We start from the raw sequence: 19,058 nt of genomic DNA, 5'->3' as shown, positions 1-19,058 counted from the left end.
CTTAATGGACTGAGCCACCCAGATGCCCCTCGAAGAGTTTTTTAAAAAAATCATAGTTTTACTGTCAAAATGCACAAATATAAGAGCTAAAGTATGCCATGTTATAGCTGCATCCCTTTTCTTCCCAGATTCAAAATGATCTTCAGTTAACATTTTAGTCACTTTCAGGAATAAAAATCACAACACAATGAATCACTAATTAAAAATAATTAGAGCAGCAATTCTCAAGGGCTTACCCTTGAGAAATGGAGCACTGCATAGCAGAATGTCTAAGGAAATTCTTAATTTCGATAAGCTTGAAAAACCTACTCACTATTCAAATATAGGGTTATAGTTTGAAAACGGACTAACAACAATTAAAAAACAAAAATATCCAACCCATTATTCTGCCTAATATACTACAGAAAGTACAACTCTTTAATGGGGCATAAACTTAATAGGGTTTGAGAAACACTAATTTAGGAAACAAACAGTTAAAATTGATAAGAAGTTGCAGAATTTAAAATATCACATGTATCTTTATAATAAACTTACTGATATTAGTCTAAAAATCAGAACTACTTAAGGGAGTAGTAATAATGTGGTGGAATTAACTTACCAATTATGCACACAATATTTTTTAAGTTCATAACTAAAACTTTATGTGTATTTTCCTGGAGGTCTGAATAAACAATTTGCTTCCTTCATAAACAGTACAAAAGCAACTTCAACCACTTTAGAAGTTCTAATTTTACTCTTAACTGCACCTGAAAAATTAACTTTAACTTGAAACCAATTAATTCCCTGAATGTTATTACTACTCACTTATTTCTGACACGTACTAAACATGTCAAATGGCATGTAAGACATTTACCATTATCGAACACCTACATTTACACGCCTGGTCCTGATACAATAAAAATTAAACCCGTCTCTACCTTCTCAGAGCTTACAGTATAGGAGGCAAACCACATATGCAAACAATCAAAATTCCCTATAAAAGAACTGATAGAAAAAGATTCAAGGAAGTCTTCACACAATAAAGAACTGGGATCTTGAAGGATTCAGAGGCTTGCCAAGAAAAAAAAATGTGGTAGGACAAAGGACAGTTTTAGCTTTGAAAGCATACAGGAGGGCAACAGCAATTTGATGTTCTAGGACTGGGGAGGTAGATTTACCTGACAGTAGTAGAGAGAGAGGGTGGGTGGGATGAAGTTTGGACTCCTGGCAAGGATGACTCAGATGATTTTAAATTCTTCAAATTTTCAAGCTGTATTTATAAGCAAAAAAATCTATTCCGAAATGTCAGATTCTGGTGTGAACGTAACAGTGTTTCCTTTTCATTTGTGTCCTCGAAGTACACCAGACAGGAATATTTCCCAATCAGATACGTGAGGAAGGAGAAAAATCATATATTTAGAGACAATTATGTTGCCAAAAAAGTATCAGTGGTTAATGAAGAGAACAGTAGGTTTAAATTTTGTCTAAAAAGTTTTTACTCAGACAGCAATGCATAAGGAATTAATAAACAAAAGATCTGTTAAAATGATGCTGCAATCATTAAGAGGACAATTAGGTCTAGAATTCCCCTCTGAAGATAGAAGTAAAGGAAAAGGAAATCGAGGATGACTTCCTAGAAGCAGTAACACCAGAATAATCAATTCAGAACAGATTTTAAGGAAAGTTTTCTATGGGATGCCATATCAAACATGCTGAGTAAGCAAAAGGACAAGTGGCCCTAGATACCAAAGGGTAGGATTTAAAGAAAAAGCAGCAGCAGGGACAACACCGCAGGGAATACGACGTGTTCAGTGCAGGTAATGAGATGAAAACAGCATAGAACAGAAAACTGGCATCATAAGATGTATGTATACACACATACCTACATATATACATCCATCAAAGGAAAAATCATTCAAACAACTTATGAACTGAAAGTGGACTTATGTTAACCAGAGATCATTAGCAGCCTCAAAAAAAGAAGCTCAAGTGAGGAGAGAAGCAGCTTAATAGCAACAGGCTAAATTTAAATTAATTAACATTAAAACCTGAATTTCGTAGTTCTACTTGCCACATTTGAAATGTTCAATTGAGCACATGTGCCTAGTGGCTACCATATGAACAGCTCAGACTTTCTACATTTTCAACCACACAAACGTTCTACGAAACAGTGGCTAACCTAGACTCTCATTCCCAAGTGCAAAAAGTCAACTACAAACAGCAAACGTCTGTGGAACCCAATAATGTGGAAGCACCAAACTCAAAGAGAAAACCTTCTGAGGAAATACATTTGACATGGAAAAAAAACGAAGATATAACTTAAATTCCTAGAATATTTCTACTGATTCAGATTCATAAAATTGTAGGTTTTTAAAAAAGCAGACTGTCCAAAATAAAACTTTCAATAGGTGAAATGAACACTTTTTAAATTTAGATTTTATAAATAAATAAAATAAGCAAATAAGCCAAGAGAGACTGAGACAGCAAGAGAGAGAGAGCACAAGCAGGGGGAGCAACAGGCAGAGAGAGAAACAGAATCCCCTGCAGAGCAGGGAGCCCAATGCGGGACTCCATCCCAGGGATCCCAGGACCCGGGGGGATCATGAGCTGAACCATCTTTAAATCATAACTGCTTCTCTCTCTGCCTCTGCCTGCTGCTCTGCCTGTGTTCTCCCTCTCTCTCTGACAAATAAAATCTTAAAAAAAAAATCTGTTGGTAATTTATTATATTAGTAAACTGAAAAAGAACCATATGAGCATCTTTCTTAACAGTTACACAAAAAGCTAAGATTCAAGATTCATTCCTGATAAATAACTCTTGGCAAACTAGGAAATGGAAAATGTCTGTCTTAATAAAATATCTACCAAAAAAGTTAAAAGCAGTATTCTCCAAGGTGAAACTATATTAGTATACCCATTAAAGTCGGGAACAAAAATGTTACATTATCAACACAATACACTTTATATGGATGCCTACCTTTGGCAATAAACATTAAAAAAAATTATCGAGGCAAGAAAATGTATTTAAATACATCTAGAGGGGCGCCTGGGTGGCTCAGTGGGTTAAGCCTCTGCCTTTGGCTCAGGTCATGATCTCAGGGTCCTGGGATCGAATCCCCCATCAGGCTCTCTGCTCAGCAGGGAGCCTGCTTCCTCCCCTCTCTCTCTCTCTCTGCCTGTCTCTCTGCCTACTTGTGATCTCTGTCAAATAAATAAATAAATAAAATCTTAAAAAAAAAAAAAAACTTTAAAAATAAATAAATAAATAAATACATCTAGATGTTTTTGAAAAACAAGGGGACTGCCCTAACAAGAAGCAGAATATGCTACAAATCTGTTATAATTTAGGTGGAACCACATGAAACTGAGATTTTTTTTTTTACTTACAGAACAGCAATATTGTATGATTTAACTTCATATAAAACTATAGCGAAGGGCTGCAGCAGAATCGTATATTCTACCTTTCATCAACACTGCTGTCCTAATTATTTATTTATTTATTTGAGATGGAGACTGTGAGCACAAGCTGGGCTGCGGGATGCAGGGTAAGCAACAGACTCCCTGACCCCAGAACCCCAGGACCAAGACTGGAGCCAAAGGCAGACATTCAACAAACTGAGGCACCCAGGTGCCCAGCTGTTCTAATTTTAATGAAGAAATACAACATGCAGTTAGTAGGAATGTATAATGACTACCCTGAACATGTTTTCATTGTAATTGTTTTCTCTTTGGATAATGTCCTACTGATTTTATAAAAATTAAAGCAACCTTTTTGTTTTAAAATAGATAATGTAAGATGTTTTTAACGTAACCATTCTATGTTATCAAAACAAAAATGAGAAGTGCCCACATTAGTGAAATTTTGGTATGGTGGTTCCCATATAGCAAAATTCTAAACAGGATAATAAAAGCCAACAGAAGTACCCAGTAATAACATGTCTAAAATCTAACTTTGTAGGCTCCCATGCCCAGTATCTTGGATTTTCCCAGTGTATCAGGTTCAAGCTTGAGCTCTTCCTTAGCATTTCTAAACATTATGATATCAAACTACTCATATCAACTATAATTCTCTTTAAATTCTACTTCCACCATCTTAATCCAAATCCTAACCACAATCAATGCTAGTAACATATGGCTTTATATAACCAAAAGTTAGCTAATGTGCCCAAAATCAGCATAAAAGACAACCATTTCAAATCCTAAATGTGTAATGTGCCAATGTGCAAGAGCATTGGGGGCAGGTAGCTTCCTTAACTATGCTAATAACGTGCTGACGAAGTCAATTAAACAAACAGGCAGAAGTAACAGCTCTCAACAGTTCTCCTGCTCAAGACTGACCACATTTATTTTAAGACTTTCCATGAGCTACTTTTATAGTTACAATGAAAATCAACTAATACACTAAATTAATTAAACAGTAAGGTAAGTTTTCCACCTCCTAATGTCTGTACTGAAAATCAGTTTAAATATCGCAATACTAAAATGCGTGCTGCATTCTGAAGCCTGTTCTTCCCAAGAAATCAAGAACATCCCTACATATGAGTCAGTGTCTGGGACTCACCCACTTCTTGTCAAGGTAGTAACAAAACTGGCCCAAATCAATGGGGAGATTTTGAAGGTTAAGCACTTTGTCCTGTTTTTCCAAAATAATCAACACTGACATTTAACAGTTATATCAAAAGGAAACTATCATAATTACACAAAAACAAAAAATTAAGGTTAGTCTATAGTTTCACTAAGTACAGCTTTGTGACTTAACCCTTAGTATTTTTTGTAATTTAAATGTCCCATGATTTAGAGACTCATATATTTATGCACAGAGTATTAAATACAACTGCTTTAAAACCCTGGTAAAGAGCCAAAAAGCAGCAGGAACAGAAACTGAACCAAACCACCACAGAAAACGCTACAGAAAAGTAGTGAAGAACACGATTTTTTTTTTTTTTTAGCTTTTATTTGACAGAGCTCATATGCATGCACACAAGCAGGGGGAATGAGTAGAGGGAGAAGCTGACTACCCACCAAGCAGGCAGCCTGATGTGAGACTGCATCCCTGGATGACCTGAGCCCAAGGTAGACACCAAACCGACTGAGCCACCCAGGCACTGGAAAACCCTACTTCCTGCACCCTATCATACTGTGCAACCTCCTAGCTTTTTCCTATTACAAGCAGTGTTCTCATGATCAACCCGCACACATTTTTATGAAGTTGGAAGAGTCTGCAAAATTATTCTTCACAAATCTACTTAAAGAAAATGATTTGTTAACACCTAAAATCAGCCTCAGTATACTACTAACAGATGAAACCTATTTTTCAAACAAAAACTAAAAGAAGTTTACTACTCAACAGTCTCAAGACAACAGAAAAGCACAGGGACTAGGAGGGTGGGGGTGGGGAGGAGGAGGATACAGAGTGCCAGAGACCGCTCTTTATCTAAAAAGTAATAGCAACAGCTCCTGATACTACCCAAATATATTTCACTGGTCTGCCAGTTGCTGATACCAGTTAGAAACTTCTCTACTGTCCAGAATTAGTTCTACAGTGGGGTATTAGATGTCTGTGCCACAGGATACTAAGTTAGCTATGTAATGTGTAACTACATACAAACTATATAATCTATAAATCAGGAAAGAAGATCAAAGAGAAGAAAATTATTTAAAATGCAACACATTAACATATGATCTGGCAAACCACCTCACTAGACTTCTAGATCCCGAATGATAAAATTTTGTAATGCCCCACACTCAAAGAGATCCTCCTCCTCTTCCATGTACTCTCCCTAGACCTGCGGGTTTATTAAGTATCTAAAATAAATCTGTATTTAAAAATTCAGTTTTCTAGGCTATATCCCCTACTGCTCTGACTCATGGTAATTCAGAGGGAGTCAAAGTACCTGTCATTTTAAAAGCTTCTCAGGTGATTCCAACAAAGCAGCCAAATCTGGAGGAAATTATCCTTACATGTATTCTAAAAATCTTCTGAACTGTGGGATCCTGGGCTTGAGCAGGCACCAAGTCAGAATTGCCCTGGAGCCCCCTTCATGTAGCTCTCACTTGCCAGGCTCTTCAGTTTGGCAACCGAAATACCCAGTGTTTTCCCTCCTAACTCTATAAAGAATAGTTTGAGACCTATAGTGGCTGACCTGATACTAACTTAGTCACAGGAAAAAGAGTAAACCTAATCATTTAGGGTGTCACAGTCCAGGCACTTAGCTATGTGCTTTCAAAGCGTTTTAGATGCATAATTTCCACAACAATCCTAAGGGAGTGGACACAGAAACTCAGATTTTGTAGTGTACCGAGCTAGAAGTATCAGAGATTAGATTTAAACATCAATCTAGCTGAAAGACTTCAATACATTGTTAAGAATAGAAAGAAGTAGCAGTATCTAAGAATCAACTAGAAAGTATTCTTACTCAGTCCTCTGATACTATCCATACTAAGTGTCCACTGAACCCACTACACAAATATTAAAACCCCAAGAAAAAGCATAACAGAATATGAAACCATTTTAATAAAAATTCTGGAAAAGCTATTTATAAAATCTTTCTGATATTTCAGAACAGTAAGTGTCTTATGATAACTATTTTAACTCCAAATGACAGGATTTAAGGCAGTTTTATTTTCCTCCTTTCTCTAATTTTTCTATGATAAATGTGTCCTACCAGAGAAAAATTTTAGTACAAGAGCACTGTATAGTTCAAGGATTCATGAACTCTAACCATACCTTGCATTTACATGGTATTTCAGAAATCAGGCATATGAAAAATTTTAGGGAAATAGGGAGGTATGTGTAAAGCTAGACCAACAGTCTTCATATCCTCCAGAACTGTGCTGTCCAATCAATAGCCACTAACTACATATAGCAAGGAAGCACATGAAACGTGGCTAGTCCAAACTGAAAGGTGCTACAAAGTGTAGAATACTGGATTTCAAAGACTTTATGGGGGCGGGGGGGGTAAAGAATCTTATTAATAGCTTTAAAAATATCAAGTACATGTTGAAATGATATTCTGGACATACCAGGTTATAAAACACACTAAAATTAATTTTGCTTTACTTTTACTTCAGCGGAACTACTAGAAAACCACACATGTAATTTGTGTTGGTGGCTCACATTAACTAGAATATGCATTTTGGCCAAGATCCCCAGGTGAATATTCTACACATTCAAGTTTCAGAAGCACTGTTCCAGAAAACTACAATTTCATTTCCCTAAATCATAGTAACAATTCCAGTATTATTCTAGCCACCCATTTACTGAAATGCTACAAGATGTCAGGCACTCTTCTATGCAAGAGTAAGACAAGTTAACAAAATAAATTCAATCCCTGTTCTTTCTGGTAGAGTATATTCCACAGAAGACAAGCAAAGAAAAGCTGAAATATAATCAGTTCAGCTATTAACACCTGTATTTGAAAAATGCACATTTGTTCCAGCACTATTGATAAATCAAGAAATTATCTGAGCAGAACACAAATTTCCCACTTATCAGCAGTTTCACCTGTGAGAAACACTAGCTGTACCCAGACGAACCAAGCTACATAGGATTTACAAGGCACACACCCCAAACATCTGCCAGCTACCTCAATTCATCCTATGAGTTATGAATCATATCCATCCACAGTTAGTTTAACAACTTTCAGAGGGTTCAGATACCCCTCCCTCCATCACTTCAGAGCAACTCACAAGCTGCAGCCCTTTCAGAAGATGCCCACCTCCCACAAGCTCATTTCAGGTCTTTATGAACATAAAGTACTATGTTTACTGAACTGTAATTGTACTCCTTAATCATTTAATATGTCATGCTATGATTTTCGTTGGATTCCTGTCTCTTTCATGTGCCCCTAACTACATTTTTTCCGTAAATCCTGTGGTGGGATTTTGCATAGCATGATGACTTTCAGGAACACACTAGTCCTATGAAGTACAAGGCACAATACTCAGTGAAAAGGACAGAAAGTGATGGACATGGCTATTTCAGAGTCATCAGGAAGGACAGGAATGGCCCCTGGGAGATGGTGACATTTAAGCACATCACTGAAGAGCACACCAGAAGGACACACAAAAAGATGAATGTTCTAGAGAGGAGCATAAAATGCAGTACTCTTGAGACAAAAAAAAAACAAAAAAACAAAAAACAACTTCTTTCTCTAAGGCCAGAATGGACAGGGCAGCACAAACCAGGACAAGAGTGGTAGGTGAGGAAGCTAAAGAAACACCCAGACACCACGTTACACAGGGTCTTTTATACGCCTTCCTAACAACAGGGAGTCACTGGATGGTTTTCAGAAAAAGAGTGATGTGAGCTGACTGGCATTTTAACTGGACCACTGTGGACTGCGTGGGGGAAGTAACTCTGTGATGCAAAAAAGAACACCATTCGAAGGCTTCTGCAGAGTCCTGGTAAGAGAATGTGGTAGCTAGGAGTATAATAGTTGTATTTGAATGGTTGTATTTGAAGCACTGAGAAGTGGTTTTAACTACAATCCAAGTGAAGTATTTAAGCTACTATTAATTGCTAAAACTGGAAAGCTAGGCTTTTAGCTATATATAACACCCTGGCTCTACCTTCAATTAACAGTCCGAAGTATTCCCATTTAAACAGGAAAAATCTTCATCAAAGGGTTGTTCTGGGATCAGATGAAAAACAGTATAAAAGCGTTTTCAAAATTATGAAGCATCCCATAAAGAAGTAGAAAAGAGACTCTTCTGAGACATTTCCAAGACCTACATAACTGGTTTTGAAATGATTAACGAATAGTGTCTCCAATACTTAGTAGAGTTCCAGAAGCAGAACAGTTACAGATGTGGTCCTACATACAGAATCCCTGTAAAGACGCCCCAATTCATTGCTACTTCCCTCTTTCCAGTATCATAACAAAATGATAATCTACATACACAACCATTCTGCACAACAGAAGGCAATGAGCAAACACTTAACATTGAAATAATCTAGTTTTCTGTGAATTATGGGCCAAAAATCCTTAGTATGGTATACCAAATATTTTAAATATATCTTGCACAACTAAAAAACAGTTCAATTAAGACTGCCTTAGAAGATCAAGGTGAGGGGTGCCTGGATGGCTCAGTGGGTAAGCCTCTGCCTTCCACTCAGGTCATGATCTCAGGATCCTGGGATCAAGCCTTGCATCGGGCTCTCTGCTCAGCGGGGAGCCCGCCTCCCTTCTCTTTCTGCCTACTTGTGATCTGTCAAATAAATAAAAATCTTAAAAAAAAAAAAAAAAAAGAAATACCACTGTATCAGTAACAATATATAACCAACCATCTCTTTAAAAACAACAAAAATGTCAGGGCGCCTGGGTGGCTCAGTGGATTAAGCCTCTGCCTTCGGCTCAGGTCATGATCCCAGGGTGCTGGGATCGAGCCTCGCATCAGGCTCTCTGCTCAACGGGGAGCCTGCTTCCTCCTCTCTCTCTGCCTACTTGTGATCTCTCTGTCCAATAAATAAATAAAAATCTTTTAAAAAAACAACAACAAAAATGTTAAAAAGTGATGATTAAGACAAATGATGGATGTGTTCAAATACATGCATATATGTCTAGGGTGTATGTATGTATTTTCTTAAAACAAAAACTGAAATATAAGGACCGCTAACCTGCCAAGCTTATTCTGTTTCTCTTGAAATGGAATAGCTATTTCCTGTGGTCTTTAAGTGAACTATGGAGATCCAAGGCAAACATATCTGCCTATTATCTTATTATAAAGCACCGGTCAATAAAAATAGGTAATATCTCCTATTTCACTGGACTGAAATCCAAGCTTTTAGTAAACTTTAGCTTCTGTATGAAATCTCCCAAGTTGCTCTGAGTACAAATGTCTGAATATGAAGGCCTGAGAAAAATGGCTGCTTCCAAACGAAAATATTGGCACACTTTCATGTTCAAACTCACTTAAAAAGTAAAACACTGATGTGCTATCTTGGTTCAAAACTACACACACATATAGTGCCAATGTCAATGCTATGGCTTTGTTAAGGACTAAGTTAAGACACAACCACCAAGGAAGTTGGGTGAAAGCATCAAGATACAAGAGGATATGACTTTAATTCGTGCTACAGTAAAAACCCACCAAATAAGCTATCGATATGCCTAGATGTCTCCTGACACTGTAAACAATTTACCAGAGAATACCAATTTCTAGAATCAGATCTGCCACTATTTGTTCAATTTTACACAAGTAAATTTTCACTCATTTGTAAAACTGTAAAACGGATGATTTATCTATTCTACCTTCCAAGAGCAACAGGAGGATCAAATGTGACTGTTAATTTTTATAAGGCTTTCTAGCATTACAAATGCAAAACATATTTCATTTTATTCAAAGCATAAAGTTGCCTGAAGAACCAAAAGCTGTGCATATTACACAAATATCAGCCTATCACCCAAGGTGAAGAGATTCAAACATTCTTAAATTATATTTTAAAAACTATAAAAGCACCAATTATCCCCAAATAGTCCCTACAGAACGATTTCTTCTAATGTTACATAGTATCTTTTGTTTGAAAATTAGATGAAAATACATTTCCAAATATCTCCAAATATGGCTAAATGACAAAACAAGATAAAAACTTTTACTATGCACGCTAGTAATTTTTTCAAGTCTGTAGAAACAATGGTTACTAAAACCACTAAAAGCAATTTTACTTTGTACTCGAAGATATCTAAATAAATGCTCAGGGAACCAATGAAGAGTATTTTTCAAGGAGTCAACTGAGTTAAGCTATCTCCCCCCAAAAAGAGATTTCTGACAAGTATTCCAAATGTATCTTATAATAAGTTTCTTACAAATAGTTCTGAAAGGGATGTGAAAAATGGGACAACCCCCCAGAGGTTTAAGTTTTGTGGAACAGCTTTCCAGAATCTTTGTAAAGATACCTTCATTCCTAAACTGATCTGTACTATCATCATTCTTAAAGTTATGTGGGTAAAATCATCATTTAAAACAAGTCCTCAAAAAAACATACTTCAGTAAGTTAAGAGAAAGTGTTTTTAAAATTCCATGAGTACAAATTCAACACGTACTGTATGCTCATACTTCTGCGGTTTGGATGTCAGCTGCACTTTTAAAAACGTGTTTAAGCTATAAAAACAGACCTAATGATTGTACCTAAGATTCTTACTTTCTGATTATTTTTTTTAGAAGACTGTTTTGCAAATAACTCCCAAATATATAAGAATAACTTGATTCACCAAGTTAAAGAATCGTTTAATTTATACTCATGTAACATCCCTTAAATTATAATAACCTACGTTCTCTTTAATAAATCCAAAAAGGACAAAATCTAATTCTCTAAATCATACATACTGTAAGATTTTATTTATTTGACAGAGACACAGCAAGAGAAGAAATACAAGCAGAGTGAGGGGGGGAGGGAGAGGCAGGCTTCCTGCTAAGCAAGGAGCCAGAGATGCTCCTCTCAGCCAGCCCTGAAAGGAGTCCAATGCAGGACTCGATCCCAGGTCCCCAGAGTTGTGACCTGAGCGGAAGGCAGTTGCTTAACGACTGAGCCATCCAGGTTCCCCTGTAGTAAGTCTTTTTTTAAACTAAAGATTTCTACAACTGACAAACCTCCTTGCTTTTACGTTTCCTAATAAATTACTTGAAGTCCTTTTATACATTACTTCCAAACGGGCACTTTCCAATGCCAATGTGCCATAAAAGAAATCTAGTCATCAATGTAAAAAATACACTGTGGTGTAGACAGATGCCAGTGAAGCCCAACCTTGATTTTGAGTCCCACATTTGTTTAACCAGCTTTGTAAAATGCAAGTCACAATAAATAAATAAATAAATAAATAAATAAATAAAAAGTTATAGATCACATAGGCTCTTAAGGTAGTAAACATTTACTAAAGTCTTAAGGTCTTTTTTTTATACCCCAAAATGGGGACGCCTGGGTGGCTCAGTGGGTTAAAGCCTCTGCCTTCGGCTCAGGTCATGATTCCAGGGCCCTGGGATCAAGCCTGCACATTGGGCTCTCTGCTCAGCGGGGAGCCTGCTTCCCTCTCTCTCTACTGGCCTCTCTGCCTACTTGTGATCTGTCAAATAAATAAAATCTTTAAAAAAAAAAAAAAGTAAAAAAAATTAAACCCTAAAATGAAAATAATGTATTTGATATTAGACCAATAAACAATACAGTATCCTGTTCTTAATAGTTTTTTTTTGAAAGATTTATTTGACAGAGATCACAAGCAGGCAGGCAGAGAAAGGGGGGAAGCAGGCTCCCCGATGAGCAGAGAGCCCAACGAAATGTGCAATGCAGGGCTCGATCCTGGAACCCTGAGATCCCACTGAGCTACCCAGGGGCCTCTACAGGATTTTTGTTGTGGTTTTTGTTTGTTTGTTTGTTTTTTAAAGATTTTATTTATTTGAGAGAGAGAGAGCATGAAAGGGGAGGAGAGAGAGAAGTAGACTCCCCACTGAGCAGGGAGCCCAATGTGGGACTCAATCACAGGTCTCCGGGCTCATGACCTGAGCCAAAGGCAGACACTTAACCAACTGAGCAGCCCAGGCACCCAGAATTTTTTGTTTTTTTTAAAGAGGGAGAGGGGGAAGGTGCGGAAAAGGGAATGAATCTTAAGCAGGCTCCGCACCCAGTGTTGTAGTCCAACGTGGGGCTGGCTCTCACAACCCTGAGATGTGACCTGAGCTGAAATCAAGAGTCAAATTGACAGAGTTAACCAGGTGTCCCATAACCTGTTTTTAAATTAAGTTACTTACACGGGTGCACTGATAATCCAACTCACTGTGCTGAACTTCGGGAAATGGTTCTGACTTTACATATACAAATACTCATATATATCACAATTTATCTAAAAATCTAAAAGAACACAAATGGCTGTAAAAAAAATCATACTTACACACTTTAAAAAATCAAGTTTCAAACATATATCAGCGATAAAAGAAAATATGGGAGCCAGTGAATAAAGACTAATAAGTATTAAATGAGGAAAGAATGACCACTTCACATCTTAACAGACACTCCAAACTCCGGGATGGAGATCTCTATTTCGTATTTATTACTACTCATACATCATAATTAAGGAATACGGCAGTCAGGCATACCAGAAGTGGTAGCTAGAAATGGAGCTATTTTACTAGTTAAAAGGTTCCAGAGGGAGGCAGATAAACAGTTAAAAAGCAAATCAGAAAGTGGGGCCTAACTTAGCAAATGACTGTATCAGAAAAATTAGAAGTCTCTTACAAATGAACCATCAGCAACCAGATGCAAACAGAAAGAAAACTAAAAGCCTAGAAGTAAGTACACAGAGTTCATATAGGAAGCAAAATTAAAATCAAAATTGGAAAGAAAAAAAAAGGAGTACAGAAAAAGTTAGCAGCTAGAACCACCACTAGCTGGCCAAGAGTCAAAGCCCTTCAAACTAGCTTCTCAAGGCCAGGATGACATTTTATCTTTCCTTTCAGGAATACCGTAAAATTGTTGCCCTGTGTTTGTTGAATGAATAAGCCACAGAATAGTCTTGGGGTTATTTCATTTGTAAAAGAATTATCAGGTATGGTTAACTGTGAATGTTCGAAGAAAGCATTTACAGAACTTTCCCAGGGTGCCTAAACTGACTTCTTCCCAGATCTGGACACAGAGGAACAAGATCACAATCATTAAAAGAAAACTCAAGATACTTATCTGTAAGGAGATTAAGTACCGCATCCTATTCTGTCACAATTACCAAAATTTTAAAAATAAAGCAGAGTACAATGCAAACAGCACCTGCCTTCCAAGAGCTAACATTTAAAATGAAATTCACTATAGAAGAATAACCGAAAATAGTATCATCTCGAACCCTAACACTAGAAAATTTACCCACAAAATTAAAAATATTAATAGTTTAAGTAATTTTGCCATCAAAGAACTTTTAACAATTCAATAACCAAACCCACCTCCTACTGGTTATATACAAAATATTAATTTATCTGCGTAAGTAGCACAAAGTTATAGCTATATTCAACAGAACTGTATCCCCCTTCCATACAGCACCAAGATTCTTTCATTTCAATGCTATCTTCTGACCATTATTAATTTCCTCAACCCAGTAACTATGGACAGAGGAGACCTGTGTTTCTGATTATTGGATTTCACGGAATAAAAATTATCTCCATCCTAAGAGGCAGAAAAAGAGGACCAGAAGATGCAGGCTATTTTTAAAAAGTGAACAAAGCATTGAGAAGCTCATGGACAGAAAGCCACATGGCACTCATCTGAGTTTCCTTAGAAGCTTCCGAAAGCACAATTGTTGTATATATGTATCTCAAACATAATCAATAGAAGATCTTATAGTGGGGAAAAAACACAATGTTTTACTTACTGCAGTGAAAATAGTTTGTGCCTCAATACATGCTTTAGACTTAAAATCTGATTTTTTGGTAAATTCTAGGCAAATAGTTACAGAATGTGTTTACTTTTTCTTAGCCTCCTAGCACAAAGAGCTTGAGGCAGGGTAATAACTGAATAACAGCACTATACAAAAGAAAGGAGACTAACTTTTAAAAAGTTGAATGTCTGTATGAACACAGTATAAAAATTACACTAATAAAATCCTGGAGAATACGGAAAACAACATTTTAAATGCTAACAACAAAAACCCAAAAGAATTTTCTGATCACAGGTCATTTTTTTAGCTTGTAAACGATCTCAAAACCATACTAAGCTTTTAAATTCATAACTTATCAGTAAGAATCACATTTGAACTCCTTATAAAAATAAATTTAAACCTAAGAATCTCAAATGGAGTCAAATAAATTGAAGACTTTACTTGAAAAGGTGATAAAGTTCTTTTCTTGGAAAAATGTCCTGTATTTCTCTCATCGTTAACAAAGCATTTAGTAAGTTATATTCATAAACACATTCTCTTATAAGCCATTGGTATCCATTTTAAGATGCTCAGCTCAATACCTTATTTCTAGAGTGACCTGTTTATTAAGTGAATTGACAGAAATAAAATATTTTGATGACACAACCATACAGGGAAATATCACTGCAACCTACTATTTTACAGAGAGCTATTAAGTATATGTGGAAGTTTCATCAAAAAAGCTACTCACCACCATCCCTCTCTCTAACTCTGTGAATATGCACATTTTTGGCCTTACTGTGACCTGTGCTGTCACTATATTTGTTTTCAGGACTATCAGATCTCCGCAACATTTTATTTGGTGGTGAAGGATCTGCGGCGTCTCGCATTTTTTCATGTCTGTGATCACCGCTACTGGGGTGACTCTTCGATGAATACTTAAGTGCCTGTAAAACATCACCCCCCCAAAAAAAGAGAGAAAAAAATGAAACTTTAAACTTCTTAGATGACTTTATCATAAAAATTGGCATATTAACTTCAGTTTATGAACTTCTACCAATAAAATTAAAATTTCTACTTCTAATTCTGCCTTTAAGTTATTCAGACACCTAAGTATCTAAGACTAAGTCTAAGACTTCCTGAATCAATCAGGTCAAAAAAATTTTTTTTCATTAAGTTATTTTTTTTAACTACAAAAAAATAAAAAAATAAAACACCTTGGTACATTAATTCCTTAATAAATTTTTCTGGGAATAACAAAGTTTAATCCAAAGTAGAAACTAGTGTACTAGTTTCATCTTGAGTACTAATGTAACCTTGTGTTCTACAACTGATACACACAGATACAAGTATACATTAAGAATAAGCATGTTTCTACAAACCTAAGCCCCCCCCCCCAAAAAAAGCAACCATCAGTTTCACCAATTTTTGATCCATAAAAACCCCTTTCACATCTAACTTACCTACTCTTGCACAGATATTGAAAATAATTTCGAGGTATAAAAATGTTGGTGGATATCTCTAACATAATTTAATGGAACTTCCTTACAATGGTTTAGTTTGATTCTAATACACATTTAAGACAACCATAATAAACCAGTGTTAATTAGTAGGTTCCAGAAAAGTAGATTCAACAGGGTTTAATCTTCTGGCTATGCAAACATAATGAACAATGTTTTACACATCAAAGGACCTACGATTTTTAAGTTGAGCTTTAAGAACTCATGCTAACCGGTAACTTAACTATCAGCTTAGAAATTCCTTTAATTCCTTTAAGGTGTAGAAAGTGGAGAGTGTTATTTCTGGCGACATCTGATAGTTCCCAACCAATTATGATATTTCCACCTCAGAACAAGGCCCACTTTTATCCCAACTTTACATGCAGAAACCGCAGTAACAAAAAAGAACCTACCTACCTAGAACCATCTATGCTAGAATGAATTATCCATAAAAAGACTTCTAACCATGGAACGAATTATCCAAGTATTCAAAGATCTCAATTCTCACAAAGAGAAAAGCTCTTTCACTAGTAACTCAACTATTTGCACCAAAAACAATTACAATGGGGAAGGGATAGTTTAGGAGACTCATTTAAGAGTTGAAAATCAATTAGTTATTTCTTCTCAAGCTTTCCATCTAACTTAAGTAACGTTACGTTAACTTTTAGTTCCCAAATACAATAAATATGGCTCAGAAATCACCTATCATCTCATCTCTTCGATTCCTTCACACAGAAATGATCGAGTTAGGTCCTTCCTGGCTAGATTTTTTTTTTTTTCTTTAAAAAATATAAAATAAAATAAAACAATAAACCCTGAACTTCCTCCAGTCACCTGTCAAAATATGCCACTAAACGTTGCTGGAGAGCGCTAACAGAACCAAACACAAAATTTTAAGGGGACCCGCGGTGCTAGTTTCAGATTTGTTGCACCGAAGGGCCTGTAGCGACTTCTGAAGCCTGCGCTCGAGTAGCAGTTCCTCCCTTCCCCCTCCGTCCCCCCACCCACCCCTCCACCCCTCCACCCCGGCCTCGGCTGGTACCTGGTAAGGCTGCGAGTCCCCCCTCCGGTCGTGACAGCTGAAAAACAGGAAGAGAGAACGCGATATGAGACACCTCGGTGGGGGCTGGGGGGGTAGGAAGAAAACGGGTTCCCCCCCCTCCCCCGAGCCCCTCCCCGCGGGAGACCTACCAAACCTACCGGCAACGAGCCCACACACACACACACACACACACCCCGCACACACACAGCCGGCTGAAAGACGGGAACCAGGGCGAAACGCCGAGAACCCGGCCGTCTGCTGCCTCCACACTCACTCCGTCCTCGCCTGCTCGCGCGGCTGCTCCTCCTCCCAGCCCGATCCGGATCAGGGTTAACAACAAAAATGGCGGCTCAGCCAGCACCAGATAAGGAGGAACAGCCCCCCCTCCCCGCGCCGCCGCCGCCGCCACCGCCCCCCGCCCGCGCTGCGGCCCGGCCCGAAACGAAAAGACAATTTACCCATCACTGAGTCTCTGCTGTTTCCTCGCATACATTACCATCAATGCCCGGCCTGTGAGTGTGTGTCGGGGGAGGGGGGAGAGCGGCCGCGAGAGGCGGGCGGGCGGGCGCGCAGGCGGCGGGCGGGCGGCAGCACCGGCACCAGGGCCCGACGCGCCCTCGGCGACTCTCAGCACCTCCCCGTTACTGGCGCCGGCGTTCCCGGGCCATCTCCCTCCGCCGACACCACGCTCACTCTCAGCCCAGGCAGCCGCGCCAACTACACGGCGGCAGCGGCGAACGGGGGGAGGGGGGGCAAGAAGACGCGTCCGGCTCTGCCCCGCGGAGAGCTACTGCCTCCTCCGCCTTCTCTTCCTCCTGCTCCTCCGCCTCCTCCCCTCCTCCCCCCGTCGCCGCCGCTGCCTGGTCCTTCGCCGCCGCCTCCTGCCGCCGCCGCCGCCGCCGCTGGTGCCGCCGCTGCCGCTCCACCAACTACATCCGGGCAACTCGGACGCCGCGGCCTTCGGAAAACCTCGGCAGTTTCCGCCGCGCCCCTCCTCTCCCACCCTCTGCCTTCCTCCCCGCCCCGCGCGGCTCCGGAACGCCGCCTTCGGCAAACCTCGGCTCGGCCCGGCCTTCCTCTTCCTCTGAGGCCTGGCTCGCCTCCTCGCGACCCGTCAGCTCTTTCCGGTTGTCGCTTCTTTTCCTCACGCCCAAGTCCGGCCGCTGCCCTTCCAGTTTAGGGATAGTCCCGCTCGGGGACCTGCTCGAGGCTGGTCCCGGGGGCTCCGGGGTGCGCGGGGTGGGAGCCGCCTTCGGGAGGAGGACGGTGGGGCGCGAGAGGAGCCATCGCTGACTAAATAAAGGCGGCTGCGGCTGCTGCGCGTGCGCCCGGAGGCGCGGGGGTGGGAGGGTGCCCTTGGGTGAGCTCTCCGGCCGCCCGCCCCCGCCCCTCGGGGCTCCGGCGGGGTGGTCGGAAACCCCGGGTGAGGCGGCTGGCGGGCGGGTACCGAGGCGCTTCCTCGGCCGGCAGCGACGGCAGCTGCGCTCGGAGAGGTGGGGAGCGCGCCGCTGCTCCGTGCGGCCCGCTCCCGGCAGCCGGAGCCCGGGCCTGGGCACTTGGCTCAGACCGGCGGCCGGCCTTCGGGGGGCCGGGGCCGCCTGGAGCTCGCCCGTTAGGAGTAAGTCTTACCCCCAGAAGCGTGCGGGAGGGCGAGCTTGCCGAGCGAGGAAAGACGCCGCAGATAAGGGGGGGCCTACCGAATGCGGGAAGGCCGCGCGCGGCGTGAGGCGGGAGCGCCGCTCCGGGCGGTGAATGGAAAGCGAGGCCGACCGCGAGCGGGAATGGGTTACTGGGGGAAGGTGGCGAAGCGCCTCATCCTTGTTTCCTGTTTTCCGCCCGCCCCCGCCCCCACCCCCCGCTGTGTCCTCCCCACCCTCTCCTTTATTTCCCATTTTTCTCTTCTAGTTCCTCCAACTCGCGGAAGCCTTTTGGTGAAAGAGCGCTCATTGCGTCGGAGGTTCTGCATGTGAATAAAGGCACCGGGGGTGCGACGCGGAGCTGCGACGAGTTGGATTTTATAGACCGCGGCGGGCACAGTACGGGCGTTGGCATATTGGAAAGGGGGAAAGTCAAGTATATCGCCCCAAATTAAGCTTTACTGGAAGGGTGGCGGTGGATACTCGGGTGGGATTTCCCCCCCGGCTCTAAATTCCTTATACGGCAGCACTAATTTAACGAAAAGATTGCAATAAAGTAAATACATTT

General features: G+C 40.2%; 1 protein-coding gene across 10 annotated transcripts in view; it reads right to left on the bottom strand.

Moving 5' to 3' along the window:
• The window catches only part of WAC (WW domain containing adaptor with coiled-coil), an 84,362-nt gene extending 65,713 nt beyond the window's left edge, over positions 1 to 18,649 (bottom strand). For 2 of the 10 annotated variants that reach the window (XM_045087416.1, XM_045087421.1), the window contains exons 1-3: positions 17,312 to 17,444; positions 16,854 to 16,890; positions 15,064 to 15,259 (exon numbers count right to left, since the gene is read on the bottom strand). In XM_045087416.1, the coding sequence (XP_044943351.1) occupies positions 15,064 to 15,259; positions 16,854 to 16,890; positions 17,312 to 17,352 (274 nt within the window). In that variant the 5' untranslated portion in view covers positions 17,353 to 17,444. Of the gene's footprint in view, positions 1 to 15,063; positions 15,278 to 16,853; positions 16,891 to 17,127; positions 17,174 to 17,311; positions 17,445 to 17,909; positions 18,044 to 18,550 lie in introns of those variants that run through there. The other 8 variants (XM_004779353.3, XM_013049353.2, XM_045087418.1 and 5 more) reach the window with 8 other exon arrangements.
• Positions 18,650 to 19,058: the final 409 nt, after the last annotated feature.

The sequence above is a fragment of the Mustela putorius genome, unplaced genomic scaffold, assembly GCF_011764305.1.
Source record: "Mustela putorius furo isolate JIRA1106 unplaced genomic scaffold, ASM1176430v1.1 tig00001130_pilon_pilon_pilon, whole genome shotgun sequence".
Lineage (NCBI taxonomy): Eukaryota > Metazoa > Chordata > Mammalia > Carnivora > Mustelidae > Mustela > Mustela putorius.
The sequence above is the reverse complement of the archived record's forward strand: the minus strand, read 5'-3'. Positions and strand labels throughout refer to the sequence as shown.